The sequence below is a fragment of the Condylura cristata genome, unplaced genomic scaffold (genome assembly GCF_000260355.1).
Source record: "Condylura cristata isolate star-nosed mole 26May11 unplaced genomic scaffold, ConCri1.0 scaffold00002, whole genome shotgun sequence".
NCBI lineage: Eukaryota > Metazoa > Chordata > Mammalia > Eulipotyphla > Talpidae > Condylura > Condylura cristata.
In genome coordinates, this window is record NW_004567103.1 from 69,408,365 (window position 1) to 69,431,646 (window position 23,282).

At 33.1% G+C, this 23,282-nt stretch overlaps 1 protein-coding gene across 1 annotated transcript in view; it reads left to right on the forward strand.

The window, feature by feature from the left end:
• The window catches only part of LRP1B (low density lipoprotein receptor-related protein 1B), a 1,583,276-nt gene that overhangs the window by 1,418,475 nt on the left and 141,519 nt on the right, over positions 1 to 23,282 (forward strand). The window contains exon 52 of the mRNA XM_012727834.1: positions 21,455 to 21,571. Within this exon, the coding sequence (XP_012583288.1) occupies positions 21,455 to 21,571 (117 nt within the window). The remainder of the gene's footprint in view (positions 1 to 21,454; positions 21,572 to 23,282) is intronic.

Genomic DNA, 23,282 nt, shown 5'->3' on the forward strand with positions numbered 1-23,282 from the left:
TGTGTACATTTTCATTGATAAGCCTATACTTGAATGATACCCCAAACTAAATCATAAAAAGGAAGAGCTTCTTTAATTTAAAAAAAAAAAAATGACAAGGGATAGACAGCTCTTCTCAGTTTCTAGGGTCTTCATTTCTCTTACCTTAAAAAAAAATTCTAACTATTGAAATAATGATAACAGACTATAGAGACTCACAGACTCTACTAAACTTACTTTCCCATACAATGTGACACTAGGCACATTGAGAAAACCTTTCCAACCCTTTTGGGGAGACTGGTTCTGCAATGTTTTCTGTTATGTTCTCTCCTCCCAGTTTATAGTTAAGTTAACATTTCCCTAGATGTCTGTGAAACATTCTGCCTTTTCATCTGTTTTTCTGTTTGGGCTCTGCTGGTCATCTCTACTCACAGCCATCTCTCTAGAAACCACTGTTGTTCAGCCTCATTGCTCCTTTCACTCCTCTCTGTGGTCTTATTTCCTGTTTTCTTCTACATCCCTTTACTTTATCTAGAATTCTATGTCATCAGAGTCTTGCTTCCAAGTTGGTTCAGCATCATTTGCTGCTTTTGAGCAGCCTTGGTTTATAACCTGCTGCTTGGCTAATTACATTTAATTAATGAGTGAGCTATAATCACACTAGCTAGGGCTTGTGAGAAGAACTGGAGCTTTCTGTGGTAGCTTTATACGTTCTGCAACCCATTTATCCCACATGACACAACACATTTACGTCAACAAATATATCCAATAAAGTATGTTATTGTTTTTCACTTAAATGTTTGATAAAGAAATTTGAATGCCTACTCAAACTATTAAGACTGTAAGAAATAGGTTTTTAAGTTAAAGCAGATGTATACTAACTCATGTAACACTTCAAATATAAAGACTTTTACTGAAAGTTTTACAGTAAGAAAAAATGCAGAAGGCCCTCCCTGGTGGCACAGAGGGTTAAAGCACAGCACTAAGAACCTAAAGCCAATTCAGCATAAGTTCAATCCAGCCCCAGAAGTGACCCACATATTGCAGCAGACCTCTCCTGACCTGCTCACTGCTCCCCTCAGCAGTATACTTTGTCAGTTGGCCTATTCTGTTCTCCACTCTGTCTCTAGTGAATCCTCTCACAGCTCCTGTACCTCTAGCCTATACCCCTGTTCTGTATGCATAAATAAATAAATATTTTAAAAAAGAAAAAACATAGAATATTTAACAGATTATAATAGTTGGCTTAAATAAAAATATCCAAAAGCCCTAAGTACCACTTCTATTTCTTCTCTTTCTTTTTCCTCCCCATTTTAAAGTGACTATGTTTCATCCACATGTGAAATTTTGTTACTTTTACCATATTAGTATGCCCTTGTTTAAATATACCTAATAGTTTATGGTATTCTAATTTTATATTAGTGGTATTACACTTTCTATATCATCTGAAAGCTTGACCTTGTCTAATATGCCAGTACATCCAAACAAGTAACATATTTCCCTACAAAGGTTATTTTTATATGTTACAATTACTACATATTCAATGGCAAGTAAGTCAGAAATTTTCATAGACTCTATATTATAGAGTTCAAATGTTCTAATTGTGACCTTGTATACAAGTTCATTTGAAGCAGATGGGCAAACATCGTGAAGCAGTATTCTGTTAACCCTACAGTCAATATCAGGCTAAATTCAATTTAGGGTGGCAGACCTGGAATTACCCTGAAGAGGGAATTAGCTCTGATAGTGCTCACTCTATCTATATTAAAATAATTTGATATTTTAATTGAATTATTTATAGAAATTGTATTAACTTTCATTTAGAATAGCATTTGCCAAAATGCTAATATTCTGATTTCAAGAGAGTCCAGGGAGAAGCTGTGTGCTCATAATCCTGCATTTGGAAAGCAATGTACACTTATATTATTCAGTTAAGACATCAATTTAGTGTCTTCAATGAATACTTCCTGAGTTTAAATATAGATGACAGATTTATATCTTGATTGACAGTCAGATAATCTGAACATTCAAACGTCTCTACCCTTCTTTGTTGTTCTCTCTTATGTGGAGGAGTGAGATAGGGAGTTGGGGAAGCCTGATGGGAGGCAGAACTAAGTCTTCTACCCTATGGCATTATGATACCTTTCCTTCGATATTGAAGAGGTTGGGATTAGTACCTTCATGTGAGGAGGTACAAAGGAAAAAGGACATCCTTGCCAGTTTTTCTATAAGACTATGCTGGTCCCTGCTGGGCGATCAGGCTGATCTGCATTGGTTCTACGTCATGTGCTGTGGAGGACCAGGACCTCTCCCACTGACCGCTTGTGGGCTTGGTGTTTTCGCCACACTTCCATTTCTAGTGAGCTGCAACTTGATATAGTTTTCTGCTAATACATGAAACCCCCAAAAGTGAGAGCCTCACAGAGGAACATCACCCTGTAAATCTGCAAAAAATCTGATGAGCCAGAAAATTTTCCTCATTTTTATCTTGGTGGCCACCCACACTTAGTATGTTAAAATTGTTTCAGAGTTTTTGTGACTGTGGCATACATATGGTACTAGAAGTCTCCTAGAGTCTTGGCATCTATGAGATAAATCCAACTGCAATGCTTTTCTTATCAGAATTCCTGGTGTTGGCCATGTCATTCTGGATGCTGCCATCATGTATTGAGGTCACCCGGTTAAGTTCCTTCCTCATCTTATTTTTCTTCTTGCTATTATTCATAATCCAGACTGTGCCTTCTTTCTACCTTTCTGCATCATTCACTTATTGTGGAGGTAACATGTATCACTCCACTCGTGTTAAAACAGCTTTATGGGACAGATAATGTAATTTGTGAAAAAAATAAATAAATAAAAACTATTATAATTTTAAAATATTATACTTTATTTGATTCCAGATGATTTTTTTTGTTCAATAGTGCTTAATAACATGTTATAGTATCATTAACTTTCAGAATATACTTTAGACATTCAATCTAGTATAGAATGCTAGTGTTGTCTGTGTTGGTGTTTTTAAAATATTTAAACAGTTCTATATTGTTATTTTAAAGTAGAATATATGCAGCCCATCCTCTTTTTAAAAAATAATCATTTAACTTCTGGTATATTTCTCCATTTTAAAATATCTAATGAAAATTAATGTATTTTTAAAATGCTGATGTGGAAAATTACTTATTATGAGAAAGGAAATTTCTATTAATTCAATGGCAATATTTTAATACTATATTAATTAATATTAATATTCCATTTTTCTAATCTCAAAATGTAGAGAGAGAGATGAGCTTCCTATGACCAAAAGCAAAAGTGGCTTGAAAATATATATTTCAGGCTACAGAAATATAGTAGCAAGCAGAAATACCCTGTGACCTAAGATTTTTCACTTCCTGGGTCATATTATTTATAAGACTACAAGCCTTTTCTTCACAATTCTATGTCCTAAAAAGGAGGCAGACACCCAAGTTAGTAACATTTCATATTTAATAATTACTTAATTTAAACTAATATTTGAGAAAATACAGAAGAAATATAAACTGTTTATTGAAGTTCAAATAAACCTAATATGTTTTCAAAATTTTATTTCTGATTAATAATATTGTTGGGATTATGTGGCTTGTATTCTTTAAGCAAACATATCTCTAATTGAGGTTGATATATTGATATCATATATTAATATATATACATATAAATTTAATTTATATGTAGATGTGTAATATGAATATGTAGATATAGATATATAGTAACATATTCACTGAGTAGTAAAAACTATGAAACTATCAGGGAATAACAGATATGCAAGAAACTACCCCCATTAGTCACAGATATTTAATTAAGAAGAATATGCATATATATTCTTTCACAACTTGCTGTGTCCATTTGTATAATGTGTGAACAAAAGTAACTGTAGTTAAAATCTTTAACATTTTTTAATTTATTAAAAAACTGCCATTTAGAAGCCATGCATTAAGTAGACCCAAAAATTATTGATATTACCAATATGGAACTTGAAAATTATGCACAGGTTTGACTTTCTAGGGAGTCTCAAAAAAGGATTCCTATTCTTTTCAGAGGAATTCACCACGCCTCTTCTATGCCATTTCAACCATTTCAAGCTGAAAAATGAGAAATACTTTTATTTCACTGTGGTTTTTTTTTTACTATTTTTCATATATAATTAAAATTATAATTTTATCTTGCTGTCACTCATTTAAATGTCCACTGAAAATGTTATGTAAGTCATTATATTAGTGTCTGAGGGAATTCAAATAAGTAACAATAGGGATAATGTATAGTTTTGAAAACTTACCATGTACTAGCATTTGGCTAAACTCTATGTAAATTATATCACTATGATTCCTACCACAATAATATGAGGGATATACAATAAGTACCCCTATTTTATAATTAAAAATACAAGACATAAAGGGTATAATAAATATCCTAAGAGGGAAAAAATGGGTAGAAAATGGATTAGCAAATATTTTAAATCTATAGTCATTAGAACTTCTCTGACATGCAGTAAATTTGCAATAGTAAAGGTATTAAGACAGTGATCCCAAACATATTTAAAAAGATAGATGTTTACAGAAAGAGCATATTTACTTTAATATTGTCTAAAATAACTTCTCACTAACAATAATGAGTAGGAGTAAGAATGACAGTAAAATGTATGTTGTCTGTAGACAACTTAAAAGCAATAACCTAGCTAAAAATCATTCTGTTTATATTCATAATTCTTCAAAGCAATTTCAAATATAACGTTAATAATATTCCTCCTCTGAAAGCTCAGACCACTATTAATGATCCAAAATGGAAATTTAGTGGCTTCCTCTAAAGATAGTAGTAAAAACAAGTTCAATGAAAACAAAGAATATCATTGAATGTTGACACAATTCTAGTTTGACAATCATTTATCAAAACCCAGCTGTCTTTCTTTAAAAAAGAGATTAGTGAGTCATAGGAAAGTATTCTCACTGTATCACCATACTCTTCATAAGGAAGCAACTAGAAAGAATGAAAGGAAGTTGATCAGGGCATAACTTCCTCACCTTTCAGTTCTAACACTACATTCATGCTGAACTATCTGGTGCAGAAGTCAGATTCACCACTTGTATCATACAGGCACATGTTTGAAAATATTGTCCTCCTTTTGATTAACTGAGTAAGTGAATGTTAATATAGTTTTTTTTATTATGCATTTTTCCTTTATGAAGTATTTTCATTGATGGTTTAGTTTTTGTGATTGCATAAATATCACACTGACTTTTTATGTAGATAGTTCAAGATATTTGTTGTATATTCCCTGATAATGTTTACCTTACTATACATAGAGACACACATATAGTTGCTGCATTTATTCACACAACAGGAACATTTTTAATACATAGAGGCATTCCCATTCTCTAGCTATATGTAACCTGAAACTCATTTAGGAAATTTAGTAATGTATTTTTAAAGGGTTGTCTGCATTTTGTCCCCATTCAAAAATTCCTCACAATCTCAATGTTAAATAATACCAATGGTCCACAAATAGAAAATAAATACTAGAATTGTTATCAATTGATCTTATTAATTTTGGATGACTAAATGATTATTAAACAAATTAAAAATATCATTGAGAGAAACTCTTTGTTCATCCTAATATTACTTTCATTAAACTTTTATCATGCAGAAGTGAAAGTTTTTAAAACTGTTCTTTGATCTAATATTATGAAAATTTCAATAAGAAAACATTCTCTTTTTTTCCTTTTCATTTTATGAAACTTGCTCATTGACCACTGAGCATGAATTGTCCAGATTGACTTTTTTGGAAGAAACATTAAATATTGTCACTAAGTACTGTTTTTTATAGCACTGAAATGCAAAAAATGAACATGCCAATATCTTTACTTAGATTAATTAAACTGATAATTACCTGTTCTTGTTCAATGTATGACTATATTCTAAGGACTACAGTAGTGTGCTAAGTGGGTAGTAATGTCAAGCTTACGTTCCAAAGTTTTTTTCATGCTATTTGGTTTTCAAAGTTAAAATTTACTAATTCTTAACAGTATCCCAGTAATTTTCAGCATCTTACTGACAGATGAGAAATGTTCACCAACTGTGTTGGTGAATTAACATAGTAGACATTTGTAAACTGCAATAAAAGATGACACTGACATTATCAGGTCCATTCAGTTCCATCAAGAGTGCATATATTTTTATAATATTAAATAATTTTTGTGTGGAGAGGCATATTAGAGCTCATCTAGTAAAAGCAAGGGTACAGATATCATTTATACTCTAAACAACAAAAATATTCTTGATCATGCCAAAAGCATCATGTCATATGTAAATTCTGATTTCTTTCTCTATTATTCCAGTTGAAATTTTGAATAAAGAGTAACCTTTGTATGAATGTCCTTTCAGGACTCTCAGATTCTTTCAGAATCTTCCTCACATCAAACCATTCCATTTTCTTTTATCTCTGTGCATGTTTCTATTTTCATTACGCTAATAAGCTGAGTCCTCTTCCATGAATCCTTCCCATGTTCTACCCTATGCTCGTGATCTATAGACTAGAATGCAATCTATTTCTAACTATTTTCAAATTATGTCTTTTATTTTATCTTCTATTTAATGTGTCATTTAGAAGAATATTCAATTTCTAAATAAATGGAAATATTGTAGATTTTTTTTGTTTACAATTTAGTTCTGTGGGCCAAAGGACAAAATTTGCATGGATTAAATTTCTTCATTACATGTCTGAATTTTTTTAAATGTATGGAGAAATATTTTAGTGCCCACAATTTTATGTATTTTGTTAAAGATATCATGCATTTATTTTTTGAATAGTGTTTTCTGCTATTGTTGAACAGTTACATTTCCTTTGATTTACTTGGTTGATAGTGTAGTTTAGGTTTAGGTCATTTGTAACCTTACTGGATTTTTTTTTATTTTTGGTGTGTTCACATATTATATCATACTTACTGACTATTTCCCCTTAAAATTCTATCAGTTTTTACTTCATGAATTTTCAAATTTTGTTGATCCATAAATATTTCAATTATCATATTTCCTTTTATGAATTTATATAACATTATTTCTAGTTGATATTATTTCTAGTTGATATTTCATATCAATTGTCAAGGATTATTATATAATTTCCAAGATTTTATTTATTTTCTACTATTGTTATTTCCATGGTATATCTTTCTCTATCCTTTTACTCCTAATCTAATTGTGACTATATATTTAAAGGCTAATTTCTTATTTTTAGCTTTGAACTGGGAATGCATTGAGTTGGATTCTTTTTTTTTTTTGCCTAAATTAGATTATTTCTGCCATTTAATTGGAGATTTTAGACCATTTTCTGTTTGAATATCAATATGTCTAAGTCTATTTTTCCCGGCCCTCTCTAGTGGTTCAATGGGTTAAAGCACAGCTCTACCACAGCCACTGCAGCATGAGGTAGATCCCCTGCCAGGGAGGGAACCCACATAGGGTGGCAGACCTCTCCTGACCAGCCCACTGCTCTCCTCAGCAGTGTATTTCAGTACATCTGCCTGTCCTGCTCCCCACACTGTCTCTGGTGAAACCTCTCACCCCCCCCCATACCTCTGGCCTGTACCTTAGTTCTGTATGCATAAATAAATAAGTAAATCTTTGTTTAAAAAAATCTGTTTCCCTCCACTATTAACTAAACTCTAGATGTTATTTAGAGTTTGCTTATATTTTCCACTAATTTCTTTTTTTTTTTTACTTCCAAGATCTCACATTATATTTAGTTATTATATCTTCTTAGTCTCCTTTGTCTTTATAGCTCCTCAGTATTTCTTTTTTTCAGTGTTTTTTATAGTTTGAAGAGTACTATTCAGGTATCTTTGTAGAGTATATTTCAATGTGAATATCATGATTTTAAAGGATAAAGTATTTTATCATACCCAGCATCAATTGTTGTTTGTGATGTAAGGTGCTAACTCAACAGGTGCTGGGAGAGGAAGCCTCTGTACTTTGATTCTACCCTTAAATTCTGCTCACTGTCTAATGTACCACAAATAAAGTCCTTTCCCTTTAAGTAGCCAAGAGAGTTTCCTCACTTAAATTGAAGAACCCCATGATAAATTTACAAATCATGAAGTATCTTTCTGGCCATCATCCCTCCACACATTCCTCTATAATGCTCTTTTCTGTCAGCACCTGGTTTAGTATGTATATTCTAAGCTTATAGAAATTCCTGTAGAGCTCTTTATGAGTTTGCCCCTTTATATCATTCACAGTACTTGAGTGTCAGTACTGAGAACACAGGTAATTTCTGAATATTCTTTTCTCTCCCCCTCTAGTTTTACTGAGATATATTTGGCATATTAAAATGTATTAGTTTAGGGTTTACAACATAATTATTTGACACCCACCCACCTATACACATATTGTGAAATGATCATCCCAGTAACTTTAGTTAACCCTGGCTTCTCACCTTACAAATTATTCACTTTCTAACTTCTTATTGCTTTTTTTCAAACTATATTATTTGATATTATTTGTGCTTAATAATTTTAATTTATTTTTACCTATTTCCCACTTTTTCTTTTTTTTTCTGCTTGATCTTTTACCTTATTAGATGCCAGAAATTGTGTACTTCTACACATTATCTTTGAGTTATGTTTTATAATCCTGTTACTTGAAGCAGTTTTATCACTTGAGATACAGTTTTTAAGGTTTCTTAGGTGGCTCAGAGCAGTGTGTTTTTTCTAGGATTAATTTCCATCCTCTGAAGCAATAACATTCTGAATATTCTCCACACTGACCTGATCACTATAAGATTGTCCTTCTTGACTAGGGAACAGGTAGCATAGTATATAGGTTCTGTGAGAATCACATATACTGTTTTCTAAAATCCCTTTTATATCTCTTTTTGCTGGCATCTGGTAAAATTCCTTTTGGTGCACATCAATTCACCTGCTGGTGAATATTCAAGGAAGACATTCTGTAGATCTCTAACATTCACATTTTTTTTCTGTTGTTGTGGTTTTTTAAGATTTATTTATTTATGCACACAGAACTGGGATATATGCCAGGGGTGGTGAAAGGATTTACCAGAGACAGAGTGGAGAGAAGAACAGGAAGATCTACGAAGTACACTATTGAGGGGAGTAGCGGGCAAGACAGGAGAGTCTGCTGTACCATGTGGATCACTCTGGGGCTGGGGATCAAACTTACTGAAGTTACTGTGGCTGATTTGCAGTGCTGCACCTGACTTGCAGTACTGCACCCTGACCCTCTGTGCCACCAGGGAGGGCCCCACATTCACATTCTAGACAGCTTTCTTTTCTTCATCACTACACTGAGAACTTTAATGGTCATCTTAGACCATCATGAGTTCAAGTTTTTTGTTTTTTTTTTTTTTAATATGTATGAGTTATGATTTTTTTCAAAGATTTATGTATTCATACAGAACTGGGGTACAAGCCAGAGGTGCAGGGACCACAAGAGGCTTCACCAGAGACAGAGTGGGGAGCAGAACAGGCAGATCCACAAAGTACACTGCTGAGGGGAGCAGCGGGCACGTCAGGAGCAGTCTGCCACATCATGTAGGTCACCCATGGGGCTGGGAATTGAACTTGCACTAAAGTGGCTGCAGCCAGCTTGCAGTGCTGTGTCCTAATCTTTGCGCCACCACAAATGGCCCAAGTTCAGTTTTTAACTCATAGAGCCCATGGGTTTTTGCCTAATACTATTTTCTCATGCTGTGACCTGGAAATTCAGAGCAGTAGGCCGAGCAATGTTATGGCTTTTCCCATTTATTTCTTTTCAAGAGATCACTGCCATTTGTTGCCTGATGCTTAATATCTCAATATCCATATTTTATTGTAGTTTCAGATGAGGGAGTAAATACGGTAGCTATTAATCCTACCAAAATTATCTGTGTTTCATATTAAATATGACCTCTTTGATAACCTTCTATGCCTGTTGCTTCTTTTGCCTTCCCCTAATGTTTCTAATGTCCTAGCCATTGAGGCAATTTTTCTTTTAACTTGATTTTACACCTGTAGGTCTTAATCACTTTGTTAGGTCTAAGTTTAGGTATGAGCAGATATATAGAAAAGGTGCCATCAGTAATAATTTTAGACAAAAACAGGCATTGACTATGTTGTTAAACAAGGTCAGAATTCCTAATGTACTGTGACTTTATTCTAATAAAAGCTTAATATGAAAGAGTTTACATTTTATTTATCATATATAGGTTCTTAGCAGTTATTTTAAATTTTTGTGTTACAGTCCTCACTGGAGTCACGCACAAATGGTTAGGCATTTTTCAAAAGGTATTTTTTTTTAAATATTTGGAAGGGAAAATGCAAATCCATTTATTTAGGGTAATCACTTTCATAAGAACTTGTCAATCATGACTGTTTTCAGGCTAAATTATAAAGATTCTCAAAGGAGTCATATCATTGAGGCCATGGGAACTTTTTCTTCTTTCACAATATTCTTGCCCATATTTTTTTTGCCCCAAATTTAGTACCTAGAAATGTCTCCCTGAGTAGCAATGATGCAAAATAACATACCTGTATTTTATACTTGCTTGGTGTTCAGGGAAGGTCAGGTTTAGATGGGTTATTTCATACTTCAGAAGATACTGGAGTGTTTGTTCTGTATCAACATGAGCAATTGCATTGTATAGGATCCTGTGGGCTATTCAGGGCCAATGAATCAGTTTCTATGGTGAGAGGTTACCAGTCAGAGCTAAATCTGCAATGCTATAACTGAACCCGAGGTTCATAAATGTAATTTATCCTCTCAGTGTAACTGCTGCCTTAAACTCTTAAAAACTAGAGAAGAGTGTGGGAAAAGACAGGAGAATTATGAAAGGTTGGGGGCTAGAACCTGGTGGAAATGCACATAAGTGTGATCTCCACTTATGTTTAAAATTTTGGCAGGCGTCAAGAAAGCAAGCACAGAGCTATGGGATGTGATAAATTGAAACATTGCTTTCCTTCTCTAGGTAGACATTACCTTACTCAGGCCCATTATTAGATTTGTCACTGCAAAAAGCAGTGGAATTACTAAAAAGTTGTTAATATATCAGAGCATTTAAGCTGACTATTATTTCTAATTTTACTCTGATTAAATAAAGCCCTGGATCAGGAACTTAGTTGTAGAAATCAAAAAGGAAGTTAAAACCAAACCAGTATGCTGTCACTGTCTTTAGAAATAAAAGCAAAGGATTTCAAGTCTTTATTACAGAATTTATGTGTTTCCACTGTGACTAATAAAATGGTGGTCATTGGAGAGTACTTCAGGAAAAGTATGAGCTGTACTTTTAAAGGATTAAAAAAAATCAGAAGATTTTTTATTAATAAACAGATGACAGCTTTGCAAACTTTCTCAAAAGGATCAACTTAATTATGTGTCAGGATCTCCTGCTGAGGTAGAGATGATATTTTGCTTAACAAGGAACAAATTGTTCTACAAATGGCACCATAACTAGCATGATCCCTGGTATATGAATGTATGCCAAGTGAATACAAATAGTTATAAGAAATGTCTCTTTCCTTCTAAAATATTTCTTGATAGTATATGCAATTTCTTTCCCAGACTGTGAGATTTAATGCTATTTAATCTCTATGTCCCTGTCAGGCAAGGGAAAATGGTTTAACCAATGTCTTCTTAGGTGAATGTTGGCATTTTAGCAGGAAACAATGGAGGTTCATGTAGACATATTTCCTATAGGAAACTTTAATAAATCTGTCACTAAAAGAATTTTCCTCTAAAGCAAACATTCTTACCTATGAGTATTATTAAATATTTATTTTAATGTTAAAGGCATTTGAGTATATTAAGAAATTTTAAACTAAAGATCAGAAATTAAGATGACTTACTTGGCTAAAACTATTTATATATGAGAATTATTTTCCTCCTGTATAGGAATTTTATCATCTGCAATAGCAAGAATCTGAATATAGTTCACAAAATAATGCCAATGGAGAATTTAAAAAAAAAATTTCATTTGAGTTTTTTAATGATTAGTTTCTACCCAAGTTAATCTCAGTGTCTAAAAGGAAGAAATTATATAATTCAAAAATTGCTTACATAATTCAGTAAAGATTCAGTTTATTAAGTGAAACTGTTTCAAATTTACTTATTTCTATTAAAATAATGAATTCAATAGATATGGAAATCATGAAAAAATGGATTTGTTTTCACATCAAAATAGTTGAAGATAGAATAAAAAAGTTTGCTCAGTTTCTTTGGTGGAACAAGTATTGGCCACTGTCAAAGAATTAGAGTGCCTGTTCATTTGCATTAGAAAAGATTTTCAAATATCTTTTTTGACCCCTGACAGTTTTTACAGCACTATAAAGCAGATTTATATAGTGATTAATAAATTGTATGAACTCATAGACCTATAACCTAATTTTGTTTATCAACCTTTGACCATTCCTCAGTTTGATTAGTTATTCATATTCACTCTATCTAAGAAATTTAATTAGTGTTTCTCTTTTCCTCTTTCTTCCTTCTTCCTTCCATCCTGGTCCTCCCTTCCAGCTCTCCACTTTTCTTCTATCTTCTTTGCTTCAATTTTTATATTTTGCCTTCTATATCCCCCTAACCTTAATTCCAATTAGGTCTAACACAGTAAACGCAGTATAAATACCATTATTTTATTTCCTTACCTCAAATATGTTACCTGAATGAGTTAATTTAGAAGCTGATAATGAAGACCTATTTTTAAATTTTAATTTGAATTTTTCATTAAAGAAAAATATTACATAATTCCAGGATTGATGATACTGGGAAATGACAGATTTTGAAGATGTTTCATGTATGAGTGAGGAGAACCTTTACCTAAACAATATGCTCCTCTGGCTTTCACTTTTGCTTAGCTGTTCAGAGGGTTCAACCTGGTCCTGTAACAATAAATGAAAACAGGTTGCCACTGTACATATTAACTTGATGGTATATTCCATTTATAATAGGATTCTATTTTGAAGTGTGTTTTTGCTCTCCTATGTTGCAATGATGATAATATGAGGGACAATTATGTTTATTGTTTAGTGATGTGTTAAACTTGAAATGATGTTTGAGTGGGTTAAATTAATTAGATTTGACTTATCCATTGAGATACTTTGCTTTCTTCATCAGTGTGATAGTTGTATTAAAATATATACCGTGGCCCTCCCTGGTGGCACAGTGGGTTAAAGCATAGCATAGAGAAGCTTGAGCCACTTCTGCATGAGCTCAATCTCCGCCTGCCCCGGGGAGATCCACATGGCGAGGCAGACCTCTCCTGGCCAGCCCGCTGCTCCCCTCAGCAGTGTACTATTTCTATCTGCCTATTCTGCATCCCACTCTGTCTCTGGTGAACCCTCTCACCTTCTGCATCTCTGGCCTGTACCCCAGTTCTGTAAAAATAAATAAATCTTTTATATATATATATATATATACCGTTTTGTCACCTTTATTTGAATTATCACTTAGAAGTAAGTTTACGCATTACTTTTTCACATTGTTTTCCTAACCTTGCTGCCTCTCAGATGATATGGCTCTATAACAGATGCAGTCTTATTGCAGAAGACAAGCAAGCTTATTAAAAGGTGAATAAAGGCATCTAACCAGCAAGTGTACATTTAAGGTCTTTAGAGATGTTTGGGAGTAAAGCCAAGCAAACAATCATGTACTGTAAGCAGACTCTTAAAAAAAAAATCAATACCTTGCTGACTACACAGTCAACGAAGAAATGATAGGGAAATGATAAGGCTAAAGTGATCATTTATTGCATTTATTGATATGTAACACCTACTTGAACTTTAAGTAAGGAATATGTTCTGTGTTGAGAGAGCAAGAGTGAGAAAGCAAAAGCAGGAGAGAGAATTCTGCTACATATTGTATCATTTATATATTTTTTTCATATAATTTCAGCTTTTTTTTATTGACCTATAATTGACAACAATCTATTTTAAGCATATACAACATGTGGATTTGATATTTGTATATGTTGAAATGAGTACCATGGTAATGCTGATTAACATCTGTCCTTACATATAGTTATATAAGAAAATATTTCTGGCAACATTTTATTGAGGAAAAATTGGTTTATAGCACTATGAATGATTTACAGATTTAGCTTCACAATATTAAATATGTTATCACACCTTGCCCACCACCAAAGGACCCATAATCCTTTACCATAGGGCCCCCACCCCTACTTTGCTCCCCACCACCAACCTCACTTCTGGTTCAGCTCTCTAGGTTTTGTTATCTTTTGTCCTTTGTTTTGTTATATTCCACATAGGAGTGAAACCCGGTATTTGTCTTTCTTTTCTGACATTTCAGTTAGTAAATTTCTGTCACTTCCATCCATGTTTTTGCAAGTGGCGAGATTTTATCTAGTTTTTTTATAGCTACGTAGTATTCCATCTTTTATATGTACCACAGGTTCTTTATCTGCTCATCTGACATTGGGTACTCAAGTTGTTTCCATAACTTGTCTATTGTAAATAGTGTTGCAGTCAATATAGTGGTGAAATATATATATATATATACATATATATATATGCATATATATTTAAATTAGTGTCTATATTCTTTGGATAGCTACTGAGACAAGAAATTTGGGATCATCTCACAGATTTATTGTAATATTTTGCATAATTGCCATACTGTCTCCAATGGGGCTGAATCAACCTGCATTTTTGTTAAAAGTCCCCAGGAATCTAGTAACCTATAAAATTCTCTTCTGGAATGTGATTTCCTACAATACTTGGTGTATTATTGTATGACTCTAAAACTTACATGTGACTTTAGGTTTGCTTGTAAACTGAATAGGATGCCTCACAATAATTCAGTAAGAATTCAGTTTAGTAAACTCTTTACATAATTTATAAAGGTTTTGAAGCAATACCTGTAACATAGCAGTTTTAAATAAATATCACATTCCCTCCTAAATTTACATTGCTTGAGATAAAGTAGGTATGATAATGGACATCCAAATTTATTTGCTTTTTATAGATTTACCATCATTACTATATAACTAGTCACTAATAATTCTACTTACTTGTCACTAATTAGTATTTTTAAGATAGGTATTAGTTTCAATGCTAGATGTATTTAATTTCAATTTTTAACCTTCAGAAAACTGAGACACAAAGAAAACAAATAATTTCCATAAACTGTAGGCTAATAGGAGCCAACGTTAGGATTCAACTATATTTCTAACTTTACTTCTTAGGTCTTTTCCATTATGTCTCACTATTTCTTACTATATTCTATCTAGAGGTACTTAATTTCAATTTTTAACCTTCAGAAAACTGAGACACAAAGAAGACAAATAATTTCCATAAACTGTAGGCTAATAGGAACCAACGTTAGGATTCAACTCTATTTCTAACTTTACTTCTTAGTTCTTTTCCATTATGCCTCACTATTTCTTACTATATTTGATTTCAGAGCTATTAATCCAAAAATGTAAAGTGAGTCACACAATTATCAGATGACTATGACAATAGACTCAGAACTACTAGACATATATAAACAAGTGTATAATCAGAGGTAATTTGCTAAATGCTTTTTATTACCTCAAATTCCTTTTAAAATAAAACTTAAATATTGGAACAACGAGGAGGCATTTTGTTTTTCTCTAAACCAGTTCAAGAGAGATGCATGGAATTACTAGACTGTAGCTAACCAGAATAGGCTGGTATCAGCTTTCAAGAAGGGTGATTCTAAAGAGACATGACCTACTTATAACTCTTTATTTTGAATGTTTGATTTCCTCGTCTTTAGTTCATAAATGCAAATTTATTTATACAATATTACCATGCAATCTGTCAAGACTACAGACTGTTGAAGAATGATAAGTGGAATGGTAGGGGTTTGGCAGATGACATACTGAGTGTTTTGGCAAAAGATGAGATAACTACTTTCCCCCACTTTACAACCACAAAGTTAGAAGACAAATTTCTAAATAAGAAAAAAATCACAAATTATTGTCAAGTGCAATAGATGGCATTATATGATGTAATATGACACTTTCTAATACTGCATACTGAGAACTCAAAATTTTTCCACTGAAAATTGCATTGCATTGATGTGCAATTTTTAAAATGTCATTATTGAAACTTTAGAGAGCTGGCTTATTATAGATTTACCTCCTTATAAAGAAAATGTGTCAGTGGTAATTTGTTTTACTTTGTAAGCTTTTCTTTACTTAAAAAATAATATAAGAGGTTAAAAAGTAAAAATTTCAGAAGTAAAAGAGAAGTAGTGGACCCCATGGGAAGAGCTACAGCTGGCATTGTTATTCTCAACTTCTGGTACATTCACATATTCTTTTCACTTTCCCTAGGACAGGTTGTGCATGTAAGTGCTCACTGAGAAATCTTACCCTGATCAATAAAAAATAACATGAAATTACTTCAAATTACACCAAACATTGTGCAATGCAGGACAACCTGTAGCTTTACAGATAAAATCATTAGAATCTAGAAGAGTATATTTCATGAAGAAAATATGCTTTGTACTGTCTCCCATCTTCATGGAAACCTGGGTTAGCAAATTATTTTTTAATATATTCTCATTCTGAGACTTCTTGTGGAAGGAGATCACATTTTCCAAGTAATTATAAACCAATGAAATTCCTAGGAGCTATGTAAATAAGTACAAATAGATAAATCACTACATATAGGAGATCATCATATATTTTTTAAAGATTTATTTATTTGTGCATACAGAACTGGGATACAGGCCAGAGGTGCAAGGGGTATTGAGAGGATTCAAGAGACAGAGTAGGGAACAGAACAAGCAGATTGATGAAATACACTGTTGAGGGGAGCAGAGGGCGGGTCAGGAGAGGTCTGCCAAGGTGTGTAGATCACCTCCGGGGTTGGGGATCAAACTCTGCCGAGGTAGCTTTACCTTCTTTAGTGCTGTGCTTTAAACTGCTGTGCCACCAGGGAGGACCCAGATCATAATTTTTTTTTTTAAAGATTTATTTATACAGAACTGGGGTACAGGCAGAGATGCGGAGGGTGAGAGGATTCACCAGGTACAGAGCGAGGAGCAGAACAGGCAGATTGACAAAATACACTGCTGAGGGGAGCAGTGGGCGGGTCAGGAGAGGTCTGCCGCGCCATGTGGTCACCTCCGGGGCAGGTGGGGATCTAACTCATGCGGAAGTGGCTTTAGCTTCTTTGTGCTGTGCTTTAACCCGCTGCGCCACCAGGGAGGGCCCCAGATCATAATATTTTTAATGAATTAAAATAATGTGGGTGGTTGTATTCATTAAGGCCTTTGTTTATAGAAGATAGAAATCTTAACACAAACTCTATGTAAAGTATAATTTCTGTCTCAATTCCAAGGGTTTTGGATGCTGTTGATTTCAGGCACATTAGGATCCTACTATTTACTCAGGGTTTTAGGAGCCCCCCCCCCCACTTTGTCATTTCTCACTCCTCATTACTTTATTGTTGACTTTTGAGTGAGGTGCTTTCTACATGTTTTCAGATATGAGACATGGCAACTTGAAATTATTTCCCTTAGTTTCAACTATTTTCTCAATAGCTCTAAAAACCACCTAAAATGACTTTGGCTGACATTGCTAGGCTATTGATAGAGGCACCTAAATTGTCTCTCCCCTCACTCATTTTTACTGTGTCCTTAGAAATAGAATCCTATATGTTGACCTATGGCACTCTAGAATAAATCATGCCATTTCTCAGCCCCTTTGAAACTTGTCATTATGTGACAATGGAATGGAAGCAGAAGTATTATCTTATGTGGGACTTACAGAAGACTAAAGAGAATTTCCTCAAAGTACAAGGGCTCTATAGATTAGATAGGATAGATAGATTAGATAGATCAGATGGATAGATATCTGTATGTATAAATATATATGTGCATTACATACAAAACCCTCAACATAGGTACACAACTTAGATTCTGAGTAATTATAAGTAGACATATAGATTGGAAGGCAGGAAAGGAGGGAGAGAGAATGGGAGAGAAGTGTGTATTATATACATATTTATATATAAAAATATGTGTGTATACATACATATATATGTATATGGAGTATATATGATGTGGATGAGAAATGCACATATAAAAATATAGATAACCTTTCTCTTCCAGTCCTGCAATATGATGGATCTTGTGCTAATAGTCTTCTTCCCATCAGGTGATTAAGAACATATTTAGGATGGTGGTACAGAATGATATATGTCTGGGTTGCTGAGGCCATCAATTGACCCCCATGGAGCCTCCCTGAATTGCCCTTGCCCGCATCTAGGTATTTAATAACTATCTTACACAAAATTCCTAGATTGTGTTGTTCTATTGATACCATAGTAAACATTTTCCTTTTTGTTTCCTTTTTATTTACAATTAATACACAGATATCCACACACCAACACCCACACCCATGTATATCTTTTATTTTTAGCCTTCCCATATTCATTTATTACTCATAGTAATTTGTAGATTCCTTTGTATTCCTTTTGGTATAAAGAGAATCTAAAACATTTCTTCAACATCAGCCTTCTAGTCCTCATCCCTAGTTTTTGCTTCTAAATTAATTGTTACCAATAACGTTATCTTTTTCAGAAATAGCACAGGCATACTCAAGAACCAATACTGTTGCAATATAAACCAAAAACAGTTCTACATGCTGCTGGTCCGCAAATTTATGCTGGTAACTACAATTTATGTGAACACATATTAAACAAAAAAACATATTTTCATTGATATAGTTGCTTTTTCTGTAATACAAAAAAAAGAAGAAATAAGGCATCACTCCAATATATTTTATCAATATGAATTAATGAAATTTCTACATATTGTGAGAACTTTACTTGAATATTGTAATGTGGGACTATATGTGTTCTACTCCACACTTAGTTTCTTTGGGAGTTCAGTGATTTTCAATTGTAACTGCTCATTGGCAGCTCCACACTAGTTTTAATAAAATACTGATATTTGAACTTTACTAAAAGATTAATTTTATTGATGCAGTGTATGGATTTGACAAAAGAGTTTTTTAAAGCTCCCCAGATGATTTTAATGAGTAGCCAATTTGAGAACTGCTATTTTTGACTCTGCTCTGTTTTCTGTGTGTTTGCATACAGCACAGGCATGGGTGAGTGTATGTCTTCTCAAGGGAGATTTTAAATGCAGAACTAGTCTACATAGTTTGCATTTGTTTTTAGACAATATTTAAATCTAATGTAAATAACACCTGAAAAGAATGAATAAAACTAATACTATACATTAGGTTCAGAGAAATTTAACTAGTAACAATTGAAAATAGAAGTTTTGTATTAAATTATATAAATGACTATTTCGTTGTAGCAATTGAAATGCATTTCTCTGAATCTACTGCTCTATTGGAATGTTATTTAAATTCTAATTATCCTCACACACATCTGGAATGACTGAAGTATACAGAAGGCCACATAGAAATGTGGCCAATTTTAAGTCGATTTTTAATCTAGAATTATCTGTAGCATAGACCAAAAGATATATTATAATATAGTGCTCAACATAGTGGCACAAGAGGATTCTGACTAATCATAAGCAGGCAAGTAGGTAGAGAGGCAGGAAAGGAGAGAAGGGGAAAGGGAGACAAATGCAGATTATATAGTTTTTTATATGTGTATGTATCTATGCTTATATTCATGTATGTGCAATATATAAGGAGTATGTGTGATGTGGGTTTATATATGAATGTGTGTATGTTATCAGAAATGCATGTGAAGTTTGTAATGATGACTTTTGTAGTGAAATTTTTCTGTAGTTTGATTTAAATATAAATTTCTTCTTTGCTTTTGTAAGAATGCATATTTTTGCCATTTACTTGAATGCACATAATAATGAATTCTAGTGATTTTTTTTTTTAAAGATTTATTTATTTGTACATACAGAACTAGGGTACAGGCCAGAGGCTTAGGGATGGTGAGAGGCTTCACCAGAGACAGAATGGGAAGCAGAACAGGCAGATCAATGAAATACACTGCTGAGGGGAGCAGCAGGCAGGTCAGGAGAGGTCTGCCATGCCATGTGGTCACCTCTGGGGCAGGCGGGAATCGAACTCATGCGGAAGTGGCTTTAGATTCTCAGTGCTGCACTCCAACCCGCTGCGCTACCAGGGAGGGCCAAATTCTAGTGATTTTTAAAGACTGAATATGATCATGTTTGTGAAAATTTTTAGCCATGAGGTCAATAGACCCTCAATAGATAATCATTGTCAAATTTTCATAATTATACTAAAATCATTTTTATTTCATAACCTTTTATATTCAACAAGCTATTCAAATAGACACATTTTGAAGTAGAATAGTAACCACCATCAAAGAATTTACCTTCTCCTTTAGTTAATTAATCTTATTAGTCTGATTCATGAAACATTTACTATCTCTAATATGTCAGAGAATGAGAATTTGATAAATATGTAAAAGGAAAATGTGGGCTAAATGTTTTATTGACATTGTAATTTTTGTTGTTATGGAATTTATACTATCTTAATATTTTAAACACTTGCTGCTCATTGTGTTTCATAGACCAAGGGCAATATTACTACTTATGCACCTAACAGAAATCCAGATCAACTCAATCACAACCTCCACTTTGCCAAATCATCAAGTTACTTATATGTGTATACATTAAAGTTTTTTAAAGTACTGCTTGAGACTACATAGAGTGAGATATTGCTCTGAAGATAATGAAAAATATATGTGACCTAAATTTAAATTATTGTTACATGCATTCTTATTCTGGCTCCTATACATACATATAAGTTAGATTTTTTATAAATAGAACTAAGTCAGTGGTAATTTTTTTTTTATATTGACTGTGCCACTTAATGGTAGTTGAAATTCATTCTAAGTTCCTAAGCTTCTAAGAATCTTGATTTATCATTTGTAAAGTGAAAGGCTAGTTAATACTTCTCCTGGTACTCAGTGATATTGTGAAATGACTATTAATTTTCTAGTTCTGACTATCTTACCTTTTAGGCACTCTTGAAATCAGTTAAGTGCAGAGTTAACCATAGGTAGCTACTCAGAAGAACTTTTTAGGGAAGAAGACAAGATAACAACCTCAGACTTTTAGGGAAGAAGACAAGATAACAACCTCAGACTTTTATTTTGTTATTTTATTTTAGAAAGAGAAGGTGGCTTAGGGAGGGTGTGTCCTATAGAGAGGATAATGTTGGATAATGTTGATTTTCTTTTGATTGATTAATTTCAGTTGACTTTGCCTGGGTATTCCAGTTATTTGCTTTCTAATTAGTCTGCAATGACTAAGCATCACCAATCACATAAAATAAGGCAGAAAAATGAATTTTATTCATCACATGCTTTCAATTTATCCTAGGGATGCTTCTTAGCATGTAACTGAACTAAGTTATGAGGAAATGTCATATGCCTTGGACTTGGCAATCAGGTGTCATGAGGGATATCTTCATGGAAATCAATGATTCAAACCCTGGTTCTTTCCACTACAGATAAAAAAACTTGTGGACCTCATGAATTCCAGTGTAAAAACAACAACTGTATTCCAGATCACTGGAGGTGTGATAGTCAAAATGACTGCAGTGATAATTCAGATGAAGAAAACTGTAGTAAGTAACCGTTGTCTGAAAACATTGCAAGCTTGATGGCCTCTTCAATAAGTTAGGTGGAAAGTTTTAGTTCAGTTAATATATGAATTTGAACCTATCTGTCCTATAGCTCATATTTTTATACATATAGTCACATTTGGACCAGAATATTCAGATTAAATTGAGCTGCATCTCAAATGGTAGAATTATTGAAATTCTTATCCTGGGAGTTATTTTCTTACAGTTATCAGAATTGGTATAAAGGTATCATGAGGTTTAATGCAGCCCATTAGCATGCACTGAAGGAAGCCCTTGATGCAAGTTCATACAAAGAGTTGAATGATGTGAAGACAGTGTAAGATATATCATTCTTTAACGGAATGTATTCATTTCATTTTAGTCTCAAATTCTTTTATACTACAAATTTACCCAAGAGGATCTTTCGGTGAAATATCATTTATTCTCTCCGGATTGGTGAACATCATGTGTATTCAGGATGCTATTCTCTGTGAACAGAATAATACTATTATCATCATCTGCCTTCTCAAATTTTATGTAATATTTTTTTAAAAAAATTACCCAATAATTTTATTTCCTAAAAAGTAATGGTAGTTTATAAAATTCTGACAATTTCTATATACTATAGAATCAATGCTGATAGCTATAACTATATTAATGGTACATTAGTAATACTTTTTTGAAATGATATTTTAAAAAGGAAAGTAATATAACCGTGTTTAAAATAAAATAAAGAAATCCCATATGTTAAGTATTTATAATTGCTACTTCAAAAAATATTCATAACAACAATAATGTCTGTTCTTATATTTCTTTACATTGATTGGGTTTAGTACATTCATCTCCCTGGAGGTGTTTATATATAAAACCAAACAATTACTAGAATTACAGTGAATATACCAGTTCAAGTTCAGTTTGCAAAATATCCACTGGCTTGAATGACTTTAAAAGTCATTCAAGTGTTTGAGAATCAGTTACAGTAATTATGAAATCTCTGTATCATTATGATAATGGAATGCTCTGAATATCGGAAACTTTATTATTCCCTTTCCACAGAGAAGATATCTCCCATATGAGCATAGTCTTTAGAAAGGTAAAGAAAGTTGAATATTGTCTTAGAGTTCTTTTCCTCTAATTGGCAAAATTTAAAAAACTTTTTTAGCTGGTTGTTCTCAGTTTCTGTCTAGTGAATAAAATTAAAATCAGAATGAAGATGGTAGGAATAGAAGAACAAATACACAAAAATCATATACATATATACATTCATACATACATGTGTGTATGTATGTATATGTACACACACACACACATATATTTGGTACTAGACACCTTACAATAACTGCCTACCTTAAATTTAGATACATTTAGTGCCAATTATCTGTAAGATCTAGAAGAGGAAATACCATGTAACTGAATGATATTGAGAACCAGAGAGAGTAAGTTAGAAGGCAACATTGGCAAATTCCATCCTGGAGAACTTGCTTTTCAAGCGGTAACTGCAATTGTGTGAGACATTTGATTACTGCTATAATAAGCAAAGAAGAAGAATGAAGGATTGTGATAGTCTGCTTTTGAGTCTGCTGGGGTTTCCTAAGTGGTTGAAAATCATTTTGCTGACATCTCCTAAAAGTCAGCCTTCGATACAAGTAAGCAAAGCAAAGGAACACTACTCTCTCTTGTCACTGTAGAAACTTAATGATAAATCACTGTAGCC